This window comes from Panthera tigris, chromosome A3 (assembly GCF_018350195.1).
Source record: "Panthera tigris isolate Pti1 chromosome A3, P.tigris_Pti1_mat1.1, whole genome shotgun sequence".
In the NCBI taxonomy this organism is placed as follows: domain Eukaryota; kingdom Metazoa; phylum Chordata; class Mammalia; order Carnivora; family Felidae; genus Panthera; species Panthera tigris.
Genome location: NC_056662.1, coordinates 4,275,164 through 4,297,432, shown reverse-complemented (window position 1 = coordinate 4,297,432; position 22,269 = coordinate 4,275,164). Strand labels below are relative to the sequence as shown.

General features: G+C 55.4%; 1 protein-coding gene across 1 annotated transcript; it reads left to right on the top strand.

Moving 5' to 3' along the window:
* The first annotated feature begins 13,457 nt into the window (after positions 1-13,457).
* On the top strand, positions 13,458-20,792 carry TUBB1 (tubulin beta 1 class VI). The gene is made up of 4 exons (XM_042980035.1): positions 13,458-13,657; positions 17,118-17,226; positions 17,732-17,842; positions 17,953-20,792. The coding sequence occupies exons 1-4, from the start codon at positions 13,601-13,603 to the stop codon at positions 19,047-19,049; spliced, it is 1,374 nt and encodes a 457-aa protein (XP_042835969.1). The 5' UTR covers positions 13,458-13,600; the 3' UTR covers positions 19,050-20,792.
* Positions 20,793-22,269: the final 1,477 nt, after the last annotated feature.

Genomic DNA, 22,269 nt, shown 5'->3' with positions numbered 1-22,269 from the left:
GGCGGGGCCGGCCGCCGGCCCCGACCCCGCCCGCCGCCCCGCCGCCCGGCCCGCGGCCCGGCAGGTGCAGCCGCCCCCGCGTCCCGCGCGCGCATCCCACCGCGAGGCCCGCGCGCGGCCCCGGGTCTGCGCCCCGGGCCTGGCCTTCCCGGCCCCGTTCCCCAGAGGCCCCGGGCTCTCCCCGGAGAGGCGCTCCCCGTCTGCAGAGAAGGAAGGAGAGATCCTTCTAGAAGATCCCCGCCCCCCCACCCGCCCCAAGGAGAAATTCCACCCGGCCCAGAAATCATCACCTCTACATTCCAACTTCCAAAGTTGCTGGAAAAGCTTTCCTGCTAACAAAACGCGTCATGGGTCACAGGGGAACCGAAAGCAGAAGTGGGTCCCCGAGGCCCTGGTTTTACGACTTAACAGTTGCCTCCCTCCCTCCTGCTCCTCGTGGGTGGCAGTCCCTTGAGCAGACCCCCTGGCGGCCGCCTTCCTCCGGGAAGAAGAGGTCCGGGCGCTTCATGCCAGGGGCCTCACGGGCCGTGGGGGCCACGGACGAGCTCACGCCGCTCTTGCAGGGCTCGAATGGGCATTCCGTGGCCTCCCCGCGGCCCCTCCCTCTGCCCGCGCCGGGCTGGCCATCAGACGTGAACACGCGTGCCTCGTGGGCTTCCAGCAACTTCCCAGACCACCCTCGGAAGCGCTGAGGTGGTCGGGGCATCCCGGCAGAGCGGGGAAGCCTGGCTGGCAGAGCCTGCTGGAGCCCGGCGGGCCACAGAGGCAACGTCCGGCCCCGCTTTACCCGTCCAGAAGTTTAGTCCCTGCTCCCGAAAAGCCGTTCGCTGAGGCACAGTGCGGACCTGGGCTCTAACCGCTGACGTGTCCTTTAGCTTCTTGCGAAGTCGGCTCCTGGTTGGGAGGTGGGGTGGGGGTGGGATGGGGCTGCCTCCCGGTTCTGCGAGATCGCGCTCAAGACTGCACTGGGGGGAGGGGGCAACTGAAACCCGGCCTCCAGATGCTGGTTTGCCCCCGCACGTGTCCCGAGGCCTGGCCTCAGAGCCCTTTGCTCCACTCCGGGTAGGAAATGTGTCGCACAGGCTTCCCCTGCCGCGTCACATGCACTAAGGTGAATCAGGTCACCCACATGGGGGAAGAAAGCCAGTGGCTGTCCCTGCCATGTCACCGGGTGGGGTATTCCTGAAAGGTGGACTTCTGGTACCTTCTAAAGAGAAAGCTAGAAGTTCATCACTGCTTCGGGACAGCCAGAGTGCTCACAACATGGAGGGTGACAAATATCGTGGAGACCCTTATCGCGACAGACGGTCACGGTCCAGACGCCAGTCACGTGTTTTACAACATGAGATCCCAAGGTCCAGGATGGGGAAGGCTCACTCAGTGCTTCCCCTCTGATGGCTGGGCTGTGAGGTCTGAGGCCTCATCCCTAATAATGGGTGAAAATGTGCTGACCTGTAAGTTTCTCCACCGCAGGGGCTGAGGGCAGGTCACCCGAAGTGGCTGCTTTGGCGTGAAGGTTACTCTCAGCGGAAGGCAGCTGAGACCCCGAGGGCTCAGAAGGAACATCTGCCCCTCCCTTAACTCCATCAAAGAATCTAAATTGCGGGTCTTTCCCGGAAGAAAGGTTACTGGCGAGATACATTTTATCTGGGCGACCCATCTGTGTGGCAGGACCCACGACGTCTACTTCCCTGCTCTGCTCTTCTTATCTCCGTGTGAAGGGCACTCCTTCCCTCTCAAGTCCCAGACACCGTCCCCCTAGTTCAGGTCACGTATGCCTCATTTTGCCTGTCGTTGGAGTTTCTGTCTGCGTGGATTCCCGGTACGCACGCCATTAAATGTGATTTTCTCCTGTTACTCTGCCTCGTGTCAATTCGATTCTTACTCCAGCCAGAACAACCTTTGAAGGGGACCGGAATCCTTTTTTTTTTTTTTAATGTTTATTTACTTTTGAGGGAAAGAGAGACAGAGAGTGAGCAGGGGAGGGGCAGAGAGAGAGGGAGACACAGAATCTGGAGCAGGCTCCAGGCTCCGAGCCGTCGGCATAGAGCCGGACTCGGGGCTCGAGCTCACGAACCGCGAGATCATGAGCTGAGCCGAAGCCAGATGCTTAACCGACTGAGCCACCCGGGTGCCCCAAAGGGGACGCGAGTTCTTGCTCCCCAGCATCACTCATACCGCAGTGGGCGAGCTGGCTGCTCTGAAGATGCTCTGGGTGTAGACACTGCGGACGCAAGCGTGTGACCCCCGTGCTCAGCCGGTGCCCCGCTCGGTCTGACACTGGCTTTTGCACCAGGCCCGGGTTTTATTTCGCTCCAGGCCCTGCAAATTCTTTGCTGGGCCTGACTGCTCACTAGGCCTCTCGGGGTGGCCAGGGTCAGACAGAGGGGTGGTGTTTTAAGGTTCCCTGACCCAATTCTAGCCTGAGACGCGGGTCCCCTTCCCGCTACCCCCCCAAACACCAAGCAGTTCTCAGACACCAGTTGGGTGTCTGATTTTTCAGTTCAAATCCTGACATGGTCTGGTGCCGGATTCCAGTCCTACAAGACTGCCCCCCCCCCCCGCCCCCATCAGAGGCCACTTGTGAGCCCCAGGCTGTCACCTGTGCTTCTGGCCGATCGACTACAGATTGGAGGTTCCAAAGACCGCCCCCCCCCCCCACCTTACATTCGATTAATTTGCCAGAGCAGCTCACAGCCCTCGGGGAAATGCTTACATTTACCAGCTTATTAAAGGATAAGAATCAATGGCCAGATGAAGAGATACGGAGGGCGAGGTACCCAGGAAGGGGGCGGGGCTTCCAGGTCCCCTCCAGAGGCCTCCCTCCCTGCCCCGCCATTCATTAACATAACAAAAGACTTTTATCGCCCTGAACGCTTTCAGAATTCCAAGGCTTTAGATTGCTGTGAGCTAGAAACTGTGGACCGGGGCACCTGGGTGGCTCAGTCGGTTAAGCGTCCGACTTCGGCTCAGGTCGTGATCTCACGGTCCGTGGGTTCGAGCCCCGCGTCGGGCTCTGTGCCGACAGCTCAGAGCCTGGAGCCCATTTCAGATTCTGTGTCTCCCTCTCTCTCTGCCCCTCCCCTGTTCATACTCTGTCTCTCTCTGTCTCAAAAATAAATAAATGTTAAAAAAAAAAATTAAAAAAAATAAAACAAAATAAAAAAAGAAACTGTGGACAAAGACCGAATACCTGGGAGAAACAGATTTTGGTCATCCAAGTGACCAAATATGAAGTTCCTACAAATCACGACATTGCAGGTGGAAAGTCAGGTGGAAAGGTCTGGAAGCATCAGCCCTGTGGAAGGCAGGTTGCAGGGAGGGGCGGGGTAACGAACAGGACCTCTGGAGGTGGCAAGTTGGGACACCCCAGGATCTTCCTGACAAAGAAGCAGCTCACGCTCAGAAAATGACGGAAAACCGGACAGGAGGAGGGGGAGGGAGTTCGGACATTTCAAATCACAACTTTCGGGCCGCCTGGGTGGCTCAGTCGGTGAAGCGTCCGACTTCGGCTCAGGTTATGATCTCGAGACTCGTGGGTTCGAGCCCCGCGTGGGCCTCTGTGCTGACGGCTCGGAGCCTGGAGCCTGCTTCGGGTTCTGTGTGTCCCCCTCTCTCTGCCCCTCCCACTCACACTCTGTCTCTCTCTCTTTATCTCTCGCTCTCAAAAATAACTAAAACATTCAAAAAAATTAAAACCACAAGTTTCAAGGCAAGGAGAAGGAAGTGAGGTCTCATGTGATCACCCTGTCGCCTCGGCCCCTGTGATGTTTCAAACCCGGGGAGCCAAGCGGACGTGGGGCTCTCTCTCACCTCTGAACTTGGCTGTGGTCTGTGGGCACCTGTGTGCCTGGCTGACCGCTATCAGAGCAGGCTGGCTGCGTCACTTTGGGGGTTACTGGTGTGGCAGGATTTTTTACCACAATACCCGGGATTCATTGCTGCTTCGAAGAAGGAAGAGGTGAACACAAAATGAGCAGCAGCCAGAAGTTTCTTAGACTGTAAGATCAGAAACAGAATAGTAGGAAAGCTCTCTCTACAGAGGAGGGACGTTCCGAAAGTGAATGCCTGAGGACTATAGGCGAGGGTCCTTCTTTTTTTTATGTTTTTATTTTTTAAGGTTTATTCATTTTTCAGAGACAGAGCGTGAGCAGGGGAGGGGCAGAGAGAGAGGGAGACACAGAATCCGAAGCAGCTCCAGGTTCTGAGCAGTCAGCACAGAGCCTGATGCGGGGCTTGAACTCATGAGCCGTGAGAGCATGACCCGAGCCGAAGTCAGACGCCCAAAACAATGAGCCACCCGGGGTCCTCGTTTTATAACGTTCTGGTCAGCGCCCCCTTCCCTGCCTCCTGGTTCCTTCTCAGGTTCTACCCTTACTGGCTTGACAGCTCTGGGCACTGGATTGTCCTTCCCGATTGGCTCCATTGGTTTCCATTGTACAAAGGGTGGTCCGTGGCCCTACTTAGGTCTTTTGTCAAATTCCCGAGGGCAACCTGGGGGGAGGGGAGCAAGTGGGGTCTGTTCCATTCTTAAGTTCCAAGATAGGTGTCTTCCCCCTCCCCCACTCCCGCCAGGGACCTCAGGCCCTAATCTTTCCCTCTCTGCCCACTGAATCCTACAGCCACTGGGTGGGGGACTCCTTTCCGCCGACGCTTCCAAAACACGTTCCATTGGGGGGGTGGCTGTGGACACAAGCGAACCCGATTTCGGCCCAGCGGCTGTGCCGAGAGCAGTGTTGGGATGAGCTGCTGTTGGTGAAGCGGGTTTGGCCCCGGAGCCCTCGGAAGGGCACGCAGATCAACTTGGACGGTGCCTGGGACCCAGAGGAAGGCACCTGCCTGAACTGGCCACCTCCCCCAGTGGCTGCCCCGGGTCCCGGTGGAATCTACCCTCAGGATCTGCTCTCTTCAGAGCAGAGCCACCGGACCAGCAGCTTTGGGGACTCGGCAAACCGGACTCCACTCGGTTTCGACTCCACTCGGCTGGTTCCCGACTCCGCTCGGCTTGCCTGAGGGCATCATCGAGGATAATGACTCGTCTACTCTACCCGCCTGGGCTGGAGGAGGCTCAGGGCAGGGCCCCAAGCCCAGCTCGTCTCTGGGGCCCCCGCTGCCTGGGCTTGGCTCTGGCCGCTGCCCTCTCAGCTATGGTTAAGCCACCGGCAAGGAGTCTGGGGCAGCATCTAGAAGCTATGTGAGAGCTCAGAGCCTCCCCTGAAACCGCTACAAAGTGGCCTTCCTGGGAACTGACTGGGCGCCCGAGGCCCTTCTTCCTGGATGAGACCAGAGTCATACCTGTTCCCCCAGTGGTGCTTAAAGGCAGAGGTGCTGGCATTCTAGAAGACTCTGCAGTTTGGGAAGTGTCTGTCCTCACTTGATTCTTGGCACAGTTCGGGGAGGTGGGGGTCAGAGCCATCGTCCCATTTCACAGGTGGGAAGATGGGCTCCAGGAGGTCGAGAGACGCACGGTCAGCGTGAGGCCTGTCGCTGGCAGGTTTGAGAACCCTTTTAGGTTTTTTTTTTTAACCCCATTAAAAAAAAAAAAAACTCCTGGCAAACACGTGACCCAAGGCCCCAACACAAAAGCCTGCTCATTTCTAAAAATAAGGGGGATTTCCCCCTCCTCATTGTGAGGAATAGCACGCAACCTTACAGTTAGGCCCGGGCTGGCCTGCCCTCGCAACCTGAAGGACACAGGATGAGCTTTCGTTTAATCTGGGGTTGCCTCAAAATCCTTTCTTTCCTCCTTCTTTTGTGCCGCGTCGTCTGGTTCCCGCCCGCCGAGCTGTGGACATTTCCCATCATTCCACATTCCTGAGTGTGGCCACATCCTGGCTCCCGGCGTCTGTTTTGCTGGGTGCCGACGGTGCTCGGTGCTCAGTAGGCAAGTCTGGCTTTGCGGGGCACCGCGGCCTCCTTGCACATCCACGCTCGCGTTCACTTCCCGGGCACCTTTGCAGCGAAGGCCTTTCCGAGGGGCGGCCAGGTGCACAGGCCATCCTGCCCCTGCCCCCAAGTGCCTTCGTCGCCACACCCTCTCCTGGCTGCACCCGCCCGCTCGGGAGGGAACGCGGCTCCCTGGGGCCCCACCGGCAGGCTGACCCCCAGCATCACCTTCAGAATGCACGGGGCACAGCTGGGCAGGCCACATACAGCCCACTCGGGAGCTGGCCCGTGACCAGAGGGGTCCTGGACACTCAAGGACTGATCAAGGCTGCGGCCTCTCTACAGGCAGGCCGTCAGCGGTTTGTGGCAGGTCACTGTCCCAGCCCTGGGGATACAGCAGAGGTAAAGTCCTGGGGGCAAGCTGGAGACAGGGGTCCTCTGGGGAGTTTGGTCTGGGACGGTTCTTTTGACTATCTAAGGGGTTGTTTGGATTGAATGATGAGGACATAGCCATGGAAAGTGCTGGACTCTTAAAACAGAAGGATGTATGCAAAGGCCTTGAAATACAAACACACTGGCAAGCGTGACCAACTGGAAGAATGCAGTGGGGGTCGTGAGTGGCCCGGAGGTAGGCAGGGGTGGAGTCACCGGAGAGCAAACGGGACCCTCTGCGCACCTCCCAGACGTCACAGCCACAGGGACCCCAGCTTCGACCTTGCACCCCAGGCGATGCTCCCACAAGAGGCTGCCCGGTTCTGCCCCCCTCTCAGGGCAGGCCTGCACCTGGCTCTGCTCCGGCTCCCCCCACATGCCCCTGACAGGTGTCTCCCATCAGGGATCAGAATGACGACACATCAACCGTGGCACGAGGGTGAAGAAGGTTGGTTTTACGCTGGTTGCTGCTAGTTTCCCGGAAGGCAGTGGGCGAGGTTTGATTTCTGTTTTATGAGATCTTGTGACCATGGGGAGGGTGAAAGGAAGGAGGCAGGAACGGGGGGGATGGGGAGGTCCAGGGGTCCTGTGGTCGTGGAGGGTAGAGCGGGTGGCGATTGGGGGTGGGTGCTCCCAGAGAGGTGGTGACAGTGGACGCATAGGACCACGCACCTGGGAGGTGGACAGACCCACTTACCGACCAGAGGCGAGGAGGAAGGTGAGCTGAGCTGAATGGTCCAGATGCCTCAGATGCCCAGCTGGAGGCCGTCTGGCCAGCCTTCTTTTTCTTCTTCTTCTTCTTTTTTTAATGTTTATTTATTTTGAGAGAGAGAGAGAGAGAGAGAGCACAAGCAGGGGAGGAGCAGACAGAGAGGGAGAGGGAGAATTCCCAAGCAGGCTGCGCACTGTTCGCACAGAGCCCAGCGTGGGGCTTGAACCCACCGACTGTGAGATCGTGACCTGAGCCGAAATCGAGAGTCGGACACATAACCGACAGAGCCACGCAGGCGCCCCAGCCGGCCTCCTTCCTGACCTCGAAGCGTATCCCTGGACGTCAGGGTCCGAAGACCCGGGCCCCATCCCCGTTTCTGCCATGTTCTCCTGGGAGGCTCCCTCTCCAAGCCTGTTTCTACCGCATGTGGAGAGCGCCTTGCTCAAAGGCGGGCCCGAGATGCCAGAGAGCTGGGCGAAGGCCAGCGGGAAGGGGGCGGTGCTGTGCCGTCTCCGGGGTGTGGGGCCCAAACCTTCCTCTTCCCGGAGGTCCCTCAAGCCCCCACGTGGTGCTCGGCCAATATTTGTTGGGTAAACGGATGGATTTCTGAGACTTTACAGCAGAGGTTTCTTGGGCAAATATGGGGCCTTGAGCAGTACGTGCTCTTGTTCGATTTCGGCTCCGGGTACTGGGCCATACACACGGTGCTTATCTCTGCTCCTGCCACGGCATGACGCTGACCAGGAGCTGCACGCCTTGGGAGACGGGAGACATTCAGCTGAGGTCAGCGTGGCCACCCACCTCCAGGGTCACCGCGGCCCAGGGGACGTGATGTGCGTGCACCTGCGCGTGCGTCTCCTCCTGCAAACCCGCAGCTCAGCATTGACTCTACCCGGGCTCAGAGGCTGGACGGGGGTGGAGGGCAGCCCGGCGAGTCCCACGAGGTGCGGCGGTGGGGGCGACGGGCTGCCCTCCTCCGTGCAGCGGGGCAGCCCGGCTTTGGTGGAAACCAGCGATGTCTTCCCGGTTCTCTTCTCTTCTACTGACTTATTCATCCTCCCAGAACTTTCTTTCACAGTAAGAGAACACGCAGAGAAGCGGAGTACAAGAAAAGTAGAACTCAGTTCATCTGATGATCTGCCCACACCCGCTGACTCACTCATAATGGCCCCTCAGATGTCAGTTTCTTGCGAAGACATTTGGAAAAATTTCTGCTTCTGAATCACAAGCAAACACTATAATTCAACAATCTTCTCTGAGTTATTCAAGGAACTTCAATGCGCTCAGAGGTGGAAGGATCAGGGGTGGATGAAATCGATGAAATCTCTGAGTACCATGCTTTTCTCTTAACTCGACTTTGTTCGCCAGATGGAGGCGGGGGTGGGGGTGGGGCTGGATCTGACCACTGAGGGGCATGTCCCGGGGAAGTCTGGAAGCGGCCGATTGGGGGTTTCTGGGTGACACTTGGTTTTCCTTATCGTCTTAGGGCTGTTCCCATAATAGAGTCAAGTGTCATCCAGGAAAAGGCCGGCTACCACCGCCTCTTCTCGTGGACTGATGGCCTCGGCCTGCCAGGGAGAAGGTGTCACGGCTCAGGGCCGGCCTGGTCGTACTTTGCCCTCTCGGCGTCCCTGTCCTGTGGCATCACCCACCGTGCAGTCGCAGGGAGGCTTTTGCTCCTGCCCTCTGCCTTCTCGGGCGGAGCTCTAACCAGCCTCTGCCACAGCCCTTCTTCGTGGGCAGAAAATGACTTTCTCCTTCATCACAGACCGTCGCTCTGAATCCCTGCTGCTGTTCAGGGCTGGGGGTGGGGGGTGCCTTCAGCCGGGCTGGAGAACGGACCACGGGGAATGGTGGCCTCTCAAGGGCCACTGTTCACCTGCGTCCCGGGAAGGGACCATTTCTGTTAGTCTGAGAAAGGCACACACATCCGCCATTTCCCTGGCTTTTTGCTAAGCGGGCGTCCGAGGAGAGCTCTTTCCTCGGGGGAACAGGTACCTTGGTAAAGAAGGACACCAGAGCGGAGGCGGTGGGGTCTGTGCATCAGACCTACCGCTTTCCCCTGGGCTCCCTCCACACGGTTCAAGTCCAGCGCGGAGCCCTCTGTCTGTGCCCCTGACACACAGTAGGCACGCAGTTCCTAGGTGCCGAATGAAGGGCGTCGTCCACGCATCTGCCTCCAGCCTGTGACGCCCGTGTGAAAAACACTGCCTGCAAAGGGGCGTTGGGGGGCCGCCCCTGCCTACTCCGTCTTCCTTGCAAACCTGGGACTCAGGACCATCATCCCATTTCACAGCTGAGAAAATTCAGATCTGGGGAGGAGGTGGGCCCCCCTTTCGAGCGGCAGGGCCCGTCCCTCCCCCCACCCCTGGCCGCAAAGTGTCCCTGCCCAGATCTGCCCTGCCCCTCACAGCATCCGAAGCTCAGACAGCCACCCAGACTGAGTCAACACTCCCGGTGGAGCCCAGAATCAAAGCAAACAGGGCTCCTCTGCCCCCCTCCCCTTTTTGCCAACTGCCCCATTAACAGAAAAACCTTTTAAGCGCCCATCTGGAAAGCTGGCCTTTTCCCTCCCTGAGCAAACTGAGATGACCAAGGGGAATGTGCTCCAGGGTGTAGGTTTGGCGGCGGGGGGCGGGGGGGGGGACCCCAACACACTGGCTCCTGCTCATACAGCAAAGAATGAACACAGGAAGATCAAAAATGCCCCCCTGGCCCGGCCCAGCGGTCCCTGCGGCAGCCAACACGGGCTCTTTCAGCAGCCCTGCCGGCCTCTGCTTCCCGTAATAGCTCGTGCGGTCGCTCCTTCTACGATCTGCTCCTGGCACCCAGTTTTCTTGGAACAGTCTCTACTCTCAGTCTGGACCACCTCTTAGGGGCCAGAGAGAGAGGTCCTCAGGCACCACGCCCCCACCTGGCCCATCAGGACATACTGGTGAATAAATACATCATGGGCTTTAAGAAAATTTGCCATTCTGGGGCGCCTGGGTGGCTCGGTGGGTGAAGCATCCGACTTCGGCTCAGGTCATGATCTTGCAACTCTGAGTTCGAGCCCCGCGTCGGGCTCTGTGTCGACAGCTCCGAGCCTGGAGCCTGCTTCGGATTCCGTGTCTCCCTCTCTCTGCCCCTCCCCCGCGCGTGCTCTGTCTCTGTCTCTCTCAGAAGTGAACAAACATTAAAAAAAAAAAATAATTAAAAAAAGGAAAAAAGGAAACTTGCCATTCTGAGCATGGCCTCAGCCCTGCCCAGCTGTCGGTGTGCGCTCTAACATTTACTGAGGCCCCCTCGTGGATCGGGCACTCTGGGGACTCAGAGGTGAGGTGACAGGTCCAGCTCCCGGGCCGGCGGGGAGATGAGGCAGGGGCATAAGTAATTAGCAAACACAGCCACGTGCGGACACTGTCCGCTCAGTGCTGGCGAGGCCGCGGGGTCCCTGACCCAGGGAGCTGCGAGCGGGATGACGGGCTCCTGGGGCACAGTCCACCGGCTGCCTTGGGCTTTTGTGCTCTGATGAACAGGGGGAGGGCGGGGAAGGCAGGTGAGGGGTCACCAGGAAAAGCAAAGGGTCGAGCAAAGGCAAACTCGGGGCCGGCGGGGGGGTGGGGGGTGACTTCTATGGGAGCTGAAAGGCTCATTCTGCCTGCATTTTGTACCTTGTGAAAAAAGACTGCTAATTCCATGCAAATTTCCTCCTCTTGAATTTACACTTTCTTCTCTGTACTTCTCTGCACCACACTTCTTCTGTTTGCGGCTGGCGGGGTTTGGACCAGAAGCGTCGGTAATCAGGCGGTCATTCGGATTTGAGTAGGAAAAGATTCCAAACTTAGAAATGTTGCAAGAGTATTCATCTTGCACTCGGTTTGCAAAGATGCACCGACCGTTAACATTTGGCCGCAGGCGCCGAACCTGTCTCTCTCCATTTACCACATTGTTACTGTTGTTGCCCAACTGTGTGAGAAGACCCTGGGCCCTGAATATTACATAGTATCTTTTGAAAGCAAGAATTTTCATTTGTGTAACCCTGGCCATGATCAAATTCAGGACCTGTAACACGGATACACTGTGATTCTCCAAGCCACACAGTCTGTATTCAAATCTCATAGTTGTCCTGGGACCGTCCCTTACTGTAACTTCTCTCCTGGCCCGAGACCAGACCCAGGGGCACTGGGTGCTCTTGGCTGGCACGTTGCCTGCGAGGTCACTGGACAGCGGAGGACAGGAGTGCAGTGCCGGCATCCGCAGGACAAAGTCCTTGTTTCCCATGTGGGTTTTCTCTCCTAGGGTGCTGTTCAGCTGCTCTTACTTTGTGGCTGAATTCCTTGGGAGAAGGAGAAGCTATTTTCCAGCAAAAAGGCCACGAAAAATCAGTTAATGACTTCCCCGTCCGTATTACTGACCTCCCTTCTTGGGCCTCACCTGGCGCGTAGAAAGTACACAGGGTTTAGGAGCTGACCGTCAGGGTGGGGCTTGGGCCGAGGCAAGGCAGACCCCTCGGTCAAGGTCACCTGTCAGAGGCAGGGGCAGGGGCAGGGGCAGGGGCAGGGGCAGGAGGGCCCGGGGACCGGTTTTCAGTTCTGCCTTTGAATTCATGTCCACGGGCCTGTGGCTTCCATGGAGAGTTCCTCCACCAGTTCAGGGACTGCCCACATCTGTCTCCGTCATTTCCATATCCCTGGTTCCCAATGTGTGCCTGGCATATGGCAGGTCCCTGTCTGTAGCTGTTCAGAGAATGGGGGCCTGGGGAGCCTGGCCATGGGAGAGAGGCCTGGAGAAGCAGGTGCTCGCCCGGTGTGGTTACCTGCTTCCCGGGGGCTTGAGGAGAGAGGCTCCGGCCTGGGAGAAGTTCTACAGTCCTCAGAAGGGCAGGGATCGGCGTGTAAGGCAGGGTGTGAACCAGCGTGGCGGGAGAGGGAGGTGGCCACAAAGCCGATGGCCCCACGTGGAGGCATCCAGAGCTCTGACGGCATCCTTGCCAAGGAGTGAAGTCCAGGAAAGGGGCTGGAAAGGAAGTTTGGGGCTACGTGGAGAAAGGCCTCGATGGAGAACCACGGAGTTTCGATTTAATCTCTCTCTCTCTCTTAAAAAGTTTATTTATGTATTTGGAGAGAGAGAGAGAGACAAAGATTGCAAGCGGGAGAGGGGCAGAGAGACAGAGAGAGAAAGAGAAAATCCCAACCAGGCTCTGCACTATGGGTGCACAGGCTCTGCCCAATGTGGGGCTCGATCCCACAAACCGTGAGATTATGACCTGAACCAAAACCAAGAGTCGGATGCTTAACCGACTGAGCCACCCAGGCGCCCTTAGATTTCATCTCTTGATAGTTTCCCCAACTCCGAAGAATCACATGTTGCCTTCACAACTTTGGCCAAGTTCAAAAGGACAATTTCTCTTCTTATCATTTTACTATTATAAATACTAGTTGTTTTTTTCTATTAACATTAAAGTAGACAAAGTAAGAATAAAAAACTGTCCCTTCGTGTTCCACCTCCGAGGGCCCTTCTGTGCTGCCAGTGGCTGTCAGACCAGTCCTTAGGAATCACAGCTGAAGAGCCTGGGAGCCATGGCCAGTTCCTAAGGCAAAGTAGGGGCATGTCTCACCAGTCCTGTGGCTACGGTGAAGTCACTTCATGCTCTGGGATGTTGTGGCCTCATCTGTCATGTGATGGGCTTAGACAAAAGGATTTCTTTCTTTTTTTCTTTTTTTAACGTTTATTTATTTTTGAGACAGAGAGAGACAGAGCATGAACAGGGGAGGGGCAGAGAGAGAGGGAGACACAGAATCGGAAACAGGCTCCAGGCTCTGAGCTGTCAGCACAGAGCCCGACGCGGGACTCGAACTCACGGACCGTGAGATCATGACCTGAGCCGAAGTCGGACGCTTAACCGACCGAGCCACCCAGGTGCCCCTCTTTTCTTTTTTTTTAACGCTTTATTTTTTGAGAGAGACAGAGCGTGAGCAGGGGAGGGGCAGAGAGAGACGGAGACACAGAATCCGAAGCAGGCTCCAGGCTCCGAGCTGTCAGCACAGAGCCCGATGCGGGGCTCGAACCCACGAGCCGCGAGATCATGACCTGAGCCGAAGTCGGGCGCTTCACCAACTGAGCCACCGGGGAGCCCCTGGACAAAAGGATTTTTAATAACACAACTGGCTTGGTCAGGGAAAGCTCCCTACAGGTGGTCCGGTCACCCCCCGATCTGGGAGCTGGGAGCTTGTCATAGCGTGAGCCCGGGGCCAGCGCTGGTGCCCCGAGCCCACCATGGCAAGACCCACACCTGCTGTTAGACCACCGGGCGCTGTGCACAAAGAGCCTCTGGTCTTAAACTCTAGGAAGTGACTGGGTAATATTCTGTGTTGGGAGAGGAAGAAACACCCCTCTCACCAGGATGATAGCAGAGTGGGGGCTGGGTCCCTGGGCTGGACACACCCTTGGAGCAGTCACACTGGGACGGGCTTGGGTCAGCTGGTCCCATCACCGCAGTGCCCAGAGTGTGTGGGGGTCACACGAGTGAAGGGCGGCTCCAGAGACGGAAGGTTCTGCGAAGATCTTACACTTGGACGGGAAGCGAGGATGCGTGAAATCGTACACATTCAGATCGGCCAGTGTGGTAACCAGATCGGAGCCAAGGTAAGGAAAGTTCTATTCCTAGGACCAGCTTGCCTACTGCCCTAGGTGTAGCCGACAAAGAAATATCTTAAGTCAGCAGGTGAGACAACAAGTCAGCAGATGGAAGGAAGCACTTGCTGAATACTTGCCTCCTTAAACCACACCCTTCGCTAAAGAGACACAGGAAGTAGTAAAGGCTTAAAGCGTCAATTTAATTCATGTTAATTTCGTCATCAGTTACATGCCACCCGTGTTTACCTTTATGACTTTAGCAATGAATTTTTCATATCTAAAGATATGAAAACGCTGGGCTCACTTGGTTAAGCGTCCGACTCTTGGTTTCAGCTCAGGTTATGATCTCACGGCTCATGAGTCTGAGCCCCGCGTCGGGCTCTGGGCTGACGGTGCAGAGCCTGCTTGGGATTCTCTCTCCGTCTCTCTGCCTCTCCCCTGCTCACGTCTGTCTCTCTCAGAATTAAAAAAAAAAAAAAAAAGAGTAATTTTCTCAAAACAGTTTTCCAGTTTGTTGGGCAACTTTTTACAGCATATTACTAAGATGCCTTCCTTCTCTCATGTTTATATTACAAAGTTTAAAAAAAATCAACATGTTTGATTTAGTATGAAATAGAAAACTAAGGAGGCAAACCTAGAAGTTTTGGGGTGTAGTAGCAGAAACAATTAAAATACAGTCTCTGGAATGAATACAAACGCGTGTTTGTTCTCCCCACCTAAATTTTTGTACAAAGTGCCTGGTTCAACGGCTGACACTATGAAAACAGATGATACAGCCTAACAGGTCTCTAACCTGAATTTGAATCCTAATTTTACACAACTGTACTGTGTAACAGCTGATTGTTCCCTTTGCCATTCCGAAATTACTTTCACTAGTATGAACTGCATTAAAAATGTAATTGCATTAAGCGTCAAGTTCTTAAAAAATTGTGGTAAAACTGGGGCACCTGGGTGGTTCAGTTAGTTGAGCATCCGACTTCAGCTCAGGTCACGATCTCACGGTTTGTGAGTTCCAGCCCCGTGCCGGGCTCTCTGCTGACAGCTCGGAGCCTGCAGCCTGCTTCGGATTCTGTGTCTCCCTCTCTCTCTGCCCCTTCCCTGCTCACGCTCTGTCTCTCAAAAATAAATAAAACATTAAAAAAATTTAAAAATTGTGGTAAAATACAGTGTACAATTTATCATCTAGCCACTTTTTTTTTTTTTTATCATTTAACCACTTTTTTTTTTTTTTCTGGCACTGTCTGTCTGAGAGGGCACAAGTGAGTGAGGGCGAGAGAAACAGAGAAAGGGAGAAAATCGCATGAGGGGTAGAGCGACAGAGAGGGAGAAGCAGGGCTCACTCAAAGTGGCTCAAGCTCACGAACTGTGAGGTCATGACTGGAACTGAAGTCAGATGCTTGACCCACTGAACCACCCAGGGGCCCCATCCATCTTAACCATTCAAAAACATTTTTTTTTAATGTTTATTTATTTTTGAGAGACAGAGTGCGAGTGGGTGAGTGGCAGGGAGAGAGGGAGGCACAGAATCGGAAGCAGGCTCCAGGCCCTGAGCTGTCAGCACAGAGCCCGACGCGGGGCCCAAACTCAAGAACCGTGAGCTCATGACCTGAGCCGAAGTCAGAGGCTCAACCGACTGAGCCACCCAGGCGTCCCTAAATGTTTATTTTTGAGAGAGAGAGAGAGAGAGAGAGAGAGAGCGAGCATGAGTGGGGGAGGGTCAGAGAGAGAGGGAGACACAGAACCCAAAGCAGGTTCCGGGCTCTGAGCTGTCAGCACAGAGCCCGATGCGGGGGCTCGAACTCATGAGCCGTGAGATCATGACTCGAGCTAAGTCAGACACTTAACCCACTGAACCACCCAGGGGCCCCATCCATCTTAACCGTTTTTAAGTGCGCAGTTCAATAGTGTTAAGTATATTCACCGTGTTGTGCATCTAATCTCCAAAATGCTTTTCCTTTTGCGAAACTGAAACTCGGTCCCCATTAAATGCTAACCCCCCACACCCCCTTCCCCAGCCCCTGGCACCCACCCTTCCACTTTTTGTCTCTAAGAATTTGAACTCTTCTCGGGACCTCACAAAAGTGACATCACACCGTATCTGCCCTTCTGTGTCTGGCTTATTTGTCTCAGCGTAACGTCTTCAGGGTTCAACCACAATCGCCTTCCTTTTTAAGGCCGAATAATAGTCCATCGCGTGGATACACCACGTTTGGTTCATCCGGTTATCCGTCCACGGACTCACGGGTCGTTTCCAGCTTTTGGCTATGGCGAGTCATGCAGCTACGAAAAATGAAAGTCTTCTAATGTGGGTGTTTAAAACCTGGGGCAAAGAATATCACTGCTTGGAAAGGAGTTGCCACCTTCCCATGCCACAGCGATGAGCTGTTCCTGAGTCAAGCACGCAGAGAGGTGGGAGGCCCAGCCCCACTGCTCTGAAATGGGGAGATAATCCGGAGGGAGGCTCGGGAGAGGAATTGCGGGGTCCAGATAGGGTCTGAGCACTTACTCCACAATCATGTTGTCTGGCAGTTCTAGCCGCACCGACTACTGATTACTTGGGGTCATAAGAACTGTAAGAGACTTAAATTTATTTATTCTTTCAGACCCAGAACAGTGCAGGTAATTTACTATGAAATAGAGTCTGGTTAATGAGACCAAGGCCCGAGCAGAGCCATCGCTTATAAGACATGGCTGGGAAAACACCCTTGGGGATTTTAACATAAATGAATATATTTTCATTGCACATATGTGCTTCTCCAGGGCAATGAAAGGGGCCATTTCAGTAACTGTTTCCATATTAAGAGCTGTGCGCGTTCCTATATTAATAAATACTGTATATGTGATTGAAATTGTCATGTTTCAAACAGTTACAAGAGCTGTACGTAATTTTGAATTGTATGCATACCTGATCGTGAAAAATGCACATTGCTAAAAACCATGCCTAGATGTCCTAGTTATGGGCTTTTTGGGAAAACTGCATGAAAATAAATCCCCAAGTGAAAGGAGATATTACTGTGAAATCGGATAAGAATTCAGTCTATTTTCATTTAATGGGATCTATACTTTACTAGCTTGAAGCACTATACGGTGAAATTAGAGATACGCTCACTGTCGGACGTGAAATTGTAAAGTAACAGCTTTAATGTATACAACGGCCTCCACTTAATAGGAGCAAAATCCATTTTAATATTTCATGTGTTGGCATTTTATTTAAGGGGTTCGGGTGGGGAGAAAACACAGTCTTCATACTCCTGTTTAGTGGGGGCAAGAGGAAATTATACAGTGGTGGAGCGGGCATAAAACGGGCCCAAAAACATCCGGGGAGAGAAAGGGCGGCCAGACAGACCCCACCAAGCAGGCCCAGGGGTGCTCACTGTCTGTCTCTGGCCAATCTGCCGGCTCACCGGTGCCTCTCTGGACCTTTCTTGGGGTCCCTCCGTACACTGACCTCCCCTCCTGCCGTTTTCAGTTCTGGGAGGTGATTGGCAAGGAGCATGGGATCGACGCGGCGGGGGGCTACTTTGGTGACTGTGCCTTGCAGCTGGAGAGGATCAGCGTGTACTACAACGAGGCCCACGGTAGGACACTGTGCACGGGTGGCCGTGGTCACCAGCCCCAGGTGGACGGTCGCAGCAAGGTCTGGGCAGAGCAGCAGGATCCCGAGGGTGACAGGTCCCCAGGCCTTGTGCAGGGCAAGGACCCGGGAAGAAGTCACTGGGGGGGAGGGGTGGGGGGGGTAGCGGGGGAGGGGGGGAAGGGCGCGTCTCAACACCAGCAGGTTAAGCACCAAGTTTCCTTTTTAATTTTTAAATAAAAACCGGAGTCCCTTCCACGAGGGACAGCATCTCTGTGGTTGGCGAGACGGCAAAAGAGAGCACGATGGGAAAAGCAGTTCTGAGGTATTTGGGAGATCTGTGCCCTCGCCGTAGGCATCGAGGACATTATTTCAAATGTCTTTCTGCCAGAGACACCTTCTAGAAGAATGCCATTTCCTTTGGCCGGTGTCACAGGGTTCTATTTTGACGGAACATTAACTTCTAGAAACGCGGCAGTCGGCCCACTTCTTGCGACCTTCCTCCACAGGTGGGAAGTACGTGCCGCGGGCCCTGCTGGTGGATCTGGAGCCGGGGACGATGGACAGCATCCGCTCCGGCCAACTGGGAGCCCTCTTTCACCCGGACGGCTTCATCTACGGTAGGTTTTCCTGCAAGGCCCCCGGGACCCGTGAGGGTGCCCCCTGGCGGGCGCCCCGCCCCCTCCCCCCGGGGGCCAGGTAACCGGCCTCCTCTCCCCCCCCCGCACAGGTAACTCTGGGGCCGGCAACAACTGGGCCAAGGGCCACTACACGGAGGGCGCCGAGCTGGCCGAGAGCGTGCTGGACGCCGTGCGCAGCGCCAGCGAGGCCTGCGACTGCCTGCAAGGCTTCCAGCTGGTGCACTCGCTGGGCGGCGGCACGGGCGCGGGCATGGGCACGCTGCTGCTGAGCCGGATCCGCGAGGACTTCCCCGACCGCATCCTGAACGCCTTCAGCGTCCTGCCGTCGCCCAAGGTGTCGGACACGGTGGTGGAACCCTACAACGCCGTGCTGTCCCTGCGGCAGCTGGCGCGGCACGCCGACGCCTGCTTCTGCATCGACAACGAGGCCCTGTACGACATCTGCTTCCGCACGCTCAAGCTGGCCGCGCCCAGCTACGGCGACCTCAACCACCTGGTGTCCCTGACCATGAGCGGCGTCACCACGTCCCTGCGCTTCCCGGGCCAGCTCAACGCCGACCTGCGCAAGCTGGCCGTGAACATGGTGCCCTTCCCGCGCCTGCACTTTTTCACGCCCGGCTTCGCGCCGCTCACCAGCCGCGACGGCCGCCAGTACCGCGCGCTCACGGTGGCCGAGCTCACGCAGCAGGTGTTCGACGCGCGCAACGCCATGGCCGCCTGCGACCCGCGCCGCGGCCGCTACCTGACGGTGGCCTGCTTCTTCCGCGGGCGCATGTCCACCAAGGAAGTGGACGAGCAGATGCTCGCCGTGCAGACGCGCCACAGCGCCTGCTTCGTGGACTGGATCCCCAACAACGTCAAGGTGGCCGTCTGCGACATCCCGCCGCCGGGGCTCGGCATGGCCGCCACCTTCGTGGGCAACAGCACGGCGGTGCAGGAGCTGTTCGGCCGCGTGTCCGAGCACTTCTCGGCCATGTTCCGGAGGAGGGCGTTCGTGCACTGGTACACCTGCGAGGGCATGGACGTCGGCGAGTTTGCCGAGGCCGAGAGCGACATCCACGACCTGGTGTCCGAGTACCAGCAGCTTCAAGACGCCAGAGCGGTTCCCGAGGAAGACGGAGACGTCGTGGGGGAGGCAGAGATGGAACCGGAAGACGGGCCCCGGGCACCTGGCGGGGCCGTGTGAGCCGCGGCCGCAGGGAGCCCCCCTCTCGCCGGGGGCCGCCCCGGGGCCGCGCGACCGCAGGGACCTCAGGGCCTTCCGCCGGCATCTGCTGACCTTCCAGACTCCGACGTTCAGTGCACCCACCCTCTACTAGCTGGTCTGAAATAGCAAAGCGAATTCGTGGGGAATTGCTCCCTTTGGGCCGTTCCTGGGCGCACGGCCCGTGCCAGGCATCGAGACCCCCCGCCTGGGTCTCGTGTGCGGCCTCTGCAGCCCACGCTCGCCTTCGACCCCCTCGGGCCGCCCATCGGCGCCCGGGAGCCCTTGCCCGGCATCCTCGCCAGGTGTCTCGCCTCGGCTTCTCTGCCATGCACTCTGCCCAGCACCCTACCTCCTGGTACTTGCTGGCCTCCGGAAAAGCCAGGTGACTAATTGGTGCGTGGGGAGCTCTGCAGCCGAGGCAAAATGTGAGTCAGCATCCACTAGCGAATAGCGCAGACCTCGTGTGTGCCTGTCAGAGTACTAGCCGCAAAGGGAAAAGGGAAGGACAAGAACAAGTGGCAGTGCCTGATCCACTGAGACACCTGGCCAAAGACACCCCCAAGCAAGCAAAAACCCACCAACTCCAAACCTCTGCTCTTTACTGCTGCACGGCTGGCTTTTAACACACACGGTTACACTGTCGGTTCCTTCTTAGTGCTGGGTTCTGGGAATTCATGAATCACTGTCTTCGGTTTCCCTGGTAAAGGCTATTTCACAATGCCCTTTTCACTTTCAGTCAGTAATCACCTTCTGAAAATGCTCTGTGGCCTCTGCTCTTTCAGAAAGGGCACGCGGCGCGGTGCGCCGGGCGGCCATTCACAGGCAGGAAGGAGGCAGCACCGGGCTGGCCGGTGTCCTTCTCGGTTCCAGGAGGACGCCGTCTCATTAGGGAACGTTTACGGTTCAAATTAATTTGCCGAAGTCGCCATCGACGTCGGCACGACGAGACAGCTTTCACCGTTACACGATTTTGATCTGCTCACGTTACAACAGGACGCAATACACGAGAGTGTAATCGAATCATCCATAACTTTTTAATTAAGGTTTGCCTATTTCTGACATACAGCACAGCCATCCCTTCCGGGCCCGTAAGGGCTTTAATGGCCTTCTGGAACGACCACTGAGCTATACTGTAGGATCCGTGGTCAGTCAGCAATGCGAAGATGCTCCGACCTTCACTGCAGGAAATATTTACTTGCGGGCCACCAGGTTCTCCTCTCCCGATTCGTTTTTGCCACCTGCGATGATACAGTAGCAGGTGGACGGATGACAGTACCTCCTTCAGAAAAACGTCACTCCTTCCCATATGCATTGTAAGGAAGTGACGAAGACACGTACGGAGAGAAAATGAAGTCTTGCTGTCAGTATCATGACAAGCCTTCTATTTACAAAACTTAAAAAAAAAAAAGTTGTATACACTTTCTCCTTGTGGTTCAAGCACTAAAAACAAAAGCAGATTTAATAAGCTGTTACCTATCCACTCTCAGAAGTTCCTAACTTCTTAGAAGCCAGAAAAGACTTACGACCTCTGAGTTTACAAGAATTGATTACACATGCTTCCTCTAGCAAGCACTTTCCTTCTCAAATCCGAAAGGGAAATCAAGTAGATGCAAGGAAGGATACAGACCCAAATTAAAAAAACCAAAACCCAAAAAACCTGCTTATATTACTGTCAAGATTTTTGTTGCTCAATAGTAATCATTAAAATACAAGGAAATTCAATTTTAAATGGCTAAATTGCTTTATTTCAGACTAAATAAATTCCTTTTCTTGGAGCCTAACCGCCCAGACTGATTAATTTGAGTAGTTAAAAATATTTCAAAATGTATCTCACCATCCTACTCTTTTCTATGGTAGGAATAGATTAAAACACACACACAACACACACACACACACACAAGCCCACCAGAAACCAAAAGAAATCTGTCCCCTCAGATTTGGAGGAGCCTAGTCCTTCAGTGGTACAGTTGCCATGGCAACACTGGTCTCAGAGACGAGAGACCTGGGATCAGAATTTGAGAGCTTGTCCGGTTCCTTCACTTCACTCCCAAGAATGCTGCGCGAGCAGAGACTGATGAGTCCCTCGGAAATCACTCACATGGTTAGTGAAATACCCACCACTAGGTCTGATCAGGGTGCCCTGGTCATCTGGACACAGTAGTCCTGCCGGCTGACCCCCAGCCCCCAGGTCTGGATGCAGGAAGTTTACTTCATCACGGTGATCAGTTCAGGATTTTTAACTACAGAGAAAGAGGCTCAAAGAATCTTTGCTGGGTGGTAACCTGGCTATTTTTACTTTTCCCCCTTTCCCTAGAAGCAGCCCTGGCCCCGAGTCTCACCTTCATTACCTCCCAAGCTGACCGAGGACTTCTCTCTAGTTACTCAGCTGCAAAGAATTCAGCCCTTTGACCATCAGCTTCGTCTATGAAAAAGGCCTGATGGCCTTGAGATTCATTTATTCCTGTCCCTGTAATGAGAGATGCTTCCTAGTGCCTTGACCTTGGGGACCTCAGCGCCGGGAACTGGGGTGCCCTGACTGTAGAACAGCACAACAGCCCTGAGGGAAAAAGCTCACGAACTGGGGGGGGGGGGGGGGGGCTTGGAGTGGCTACTGCCCCGCAGCCACCTCCTCCCCACCCCCCCCATTCATCCTGGAGCTCTTCCTTGAGTGCCCTGGGCCAAGAATGAAATAAAACCTACAGGTCAAGTGTCCCGGGGCGGGGGCAGGAAACTGCCTCCAGAAGGCCGAGAACAAAGACATTTTCTTGGGCTCCTCCTCGGCCCTGCTCAGTGGCCCCGAAAACTTATTGTCAGCTTAAGTACCGTGGTGAGAACTGGTCCTGGCAGAGAAGCTGAACAGTGTTTCAGAATTTCCCGTTCACTTTTGATTTCTCCGTTCTCCAAAAACAGTTAAAATCAAGCAATGAACTTTGCAGTGGGTGTTTTACTCAGCCAAGTGCTTCCAAGTTTCAAAGGAAGATAAAAACAAAACACTTGCAACAAGTCTTCATGCCTGAGTACTTAATGAGTAAGCCAGTCACCACGCAAACGCCACCGAGCTGTCGTCATCCCCGCGCCCCGAGACCTGCAGGCAAGAATCTTACAAGATTTAACTTCAGCTCCGAGGAGCGAGTTACTGAAAGGCTCTGGCCCACTCCCCGTGCGAAGTGCTCCCAGGACAGATTCACCCACAAGACCA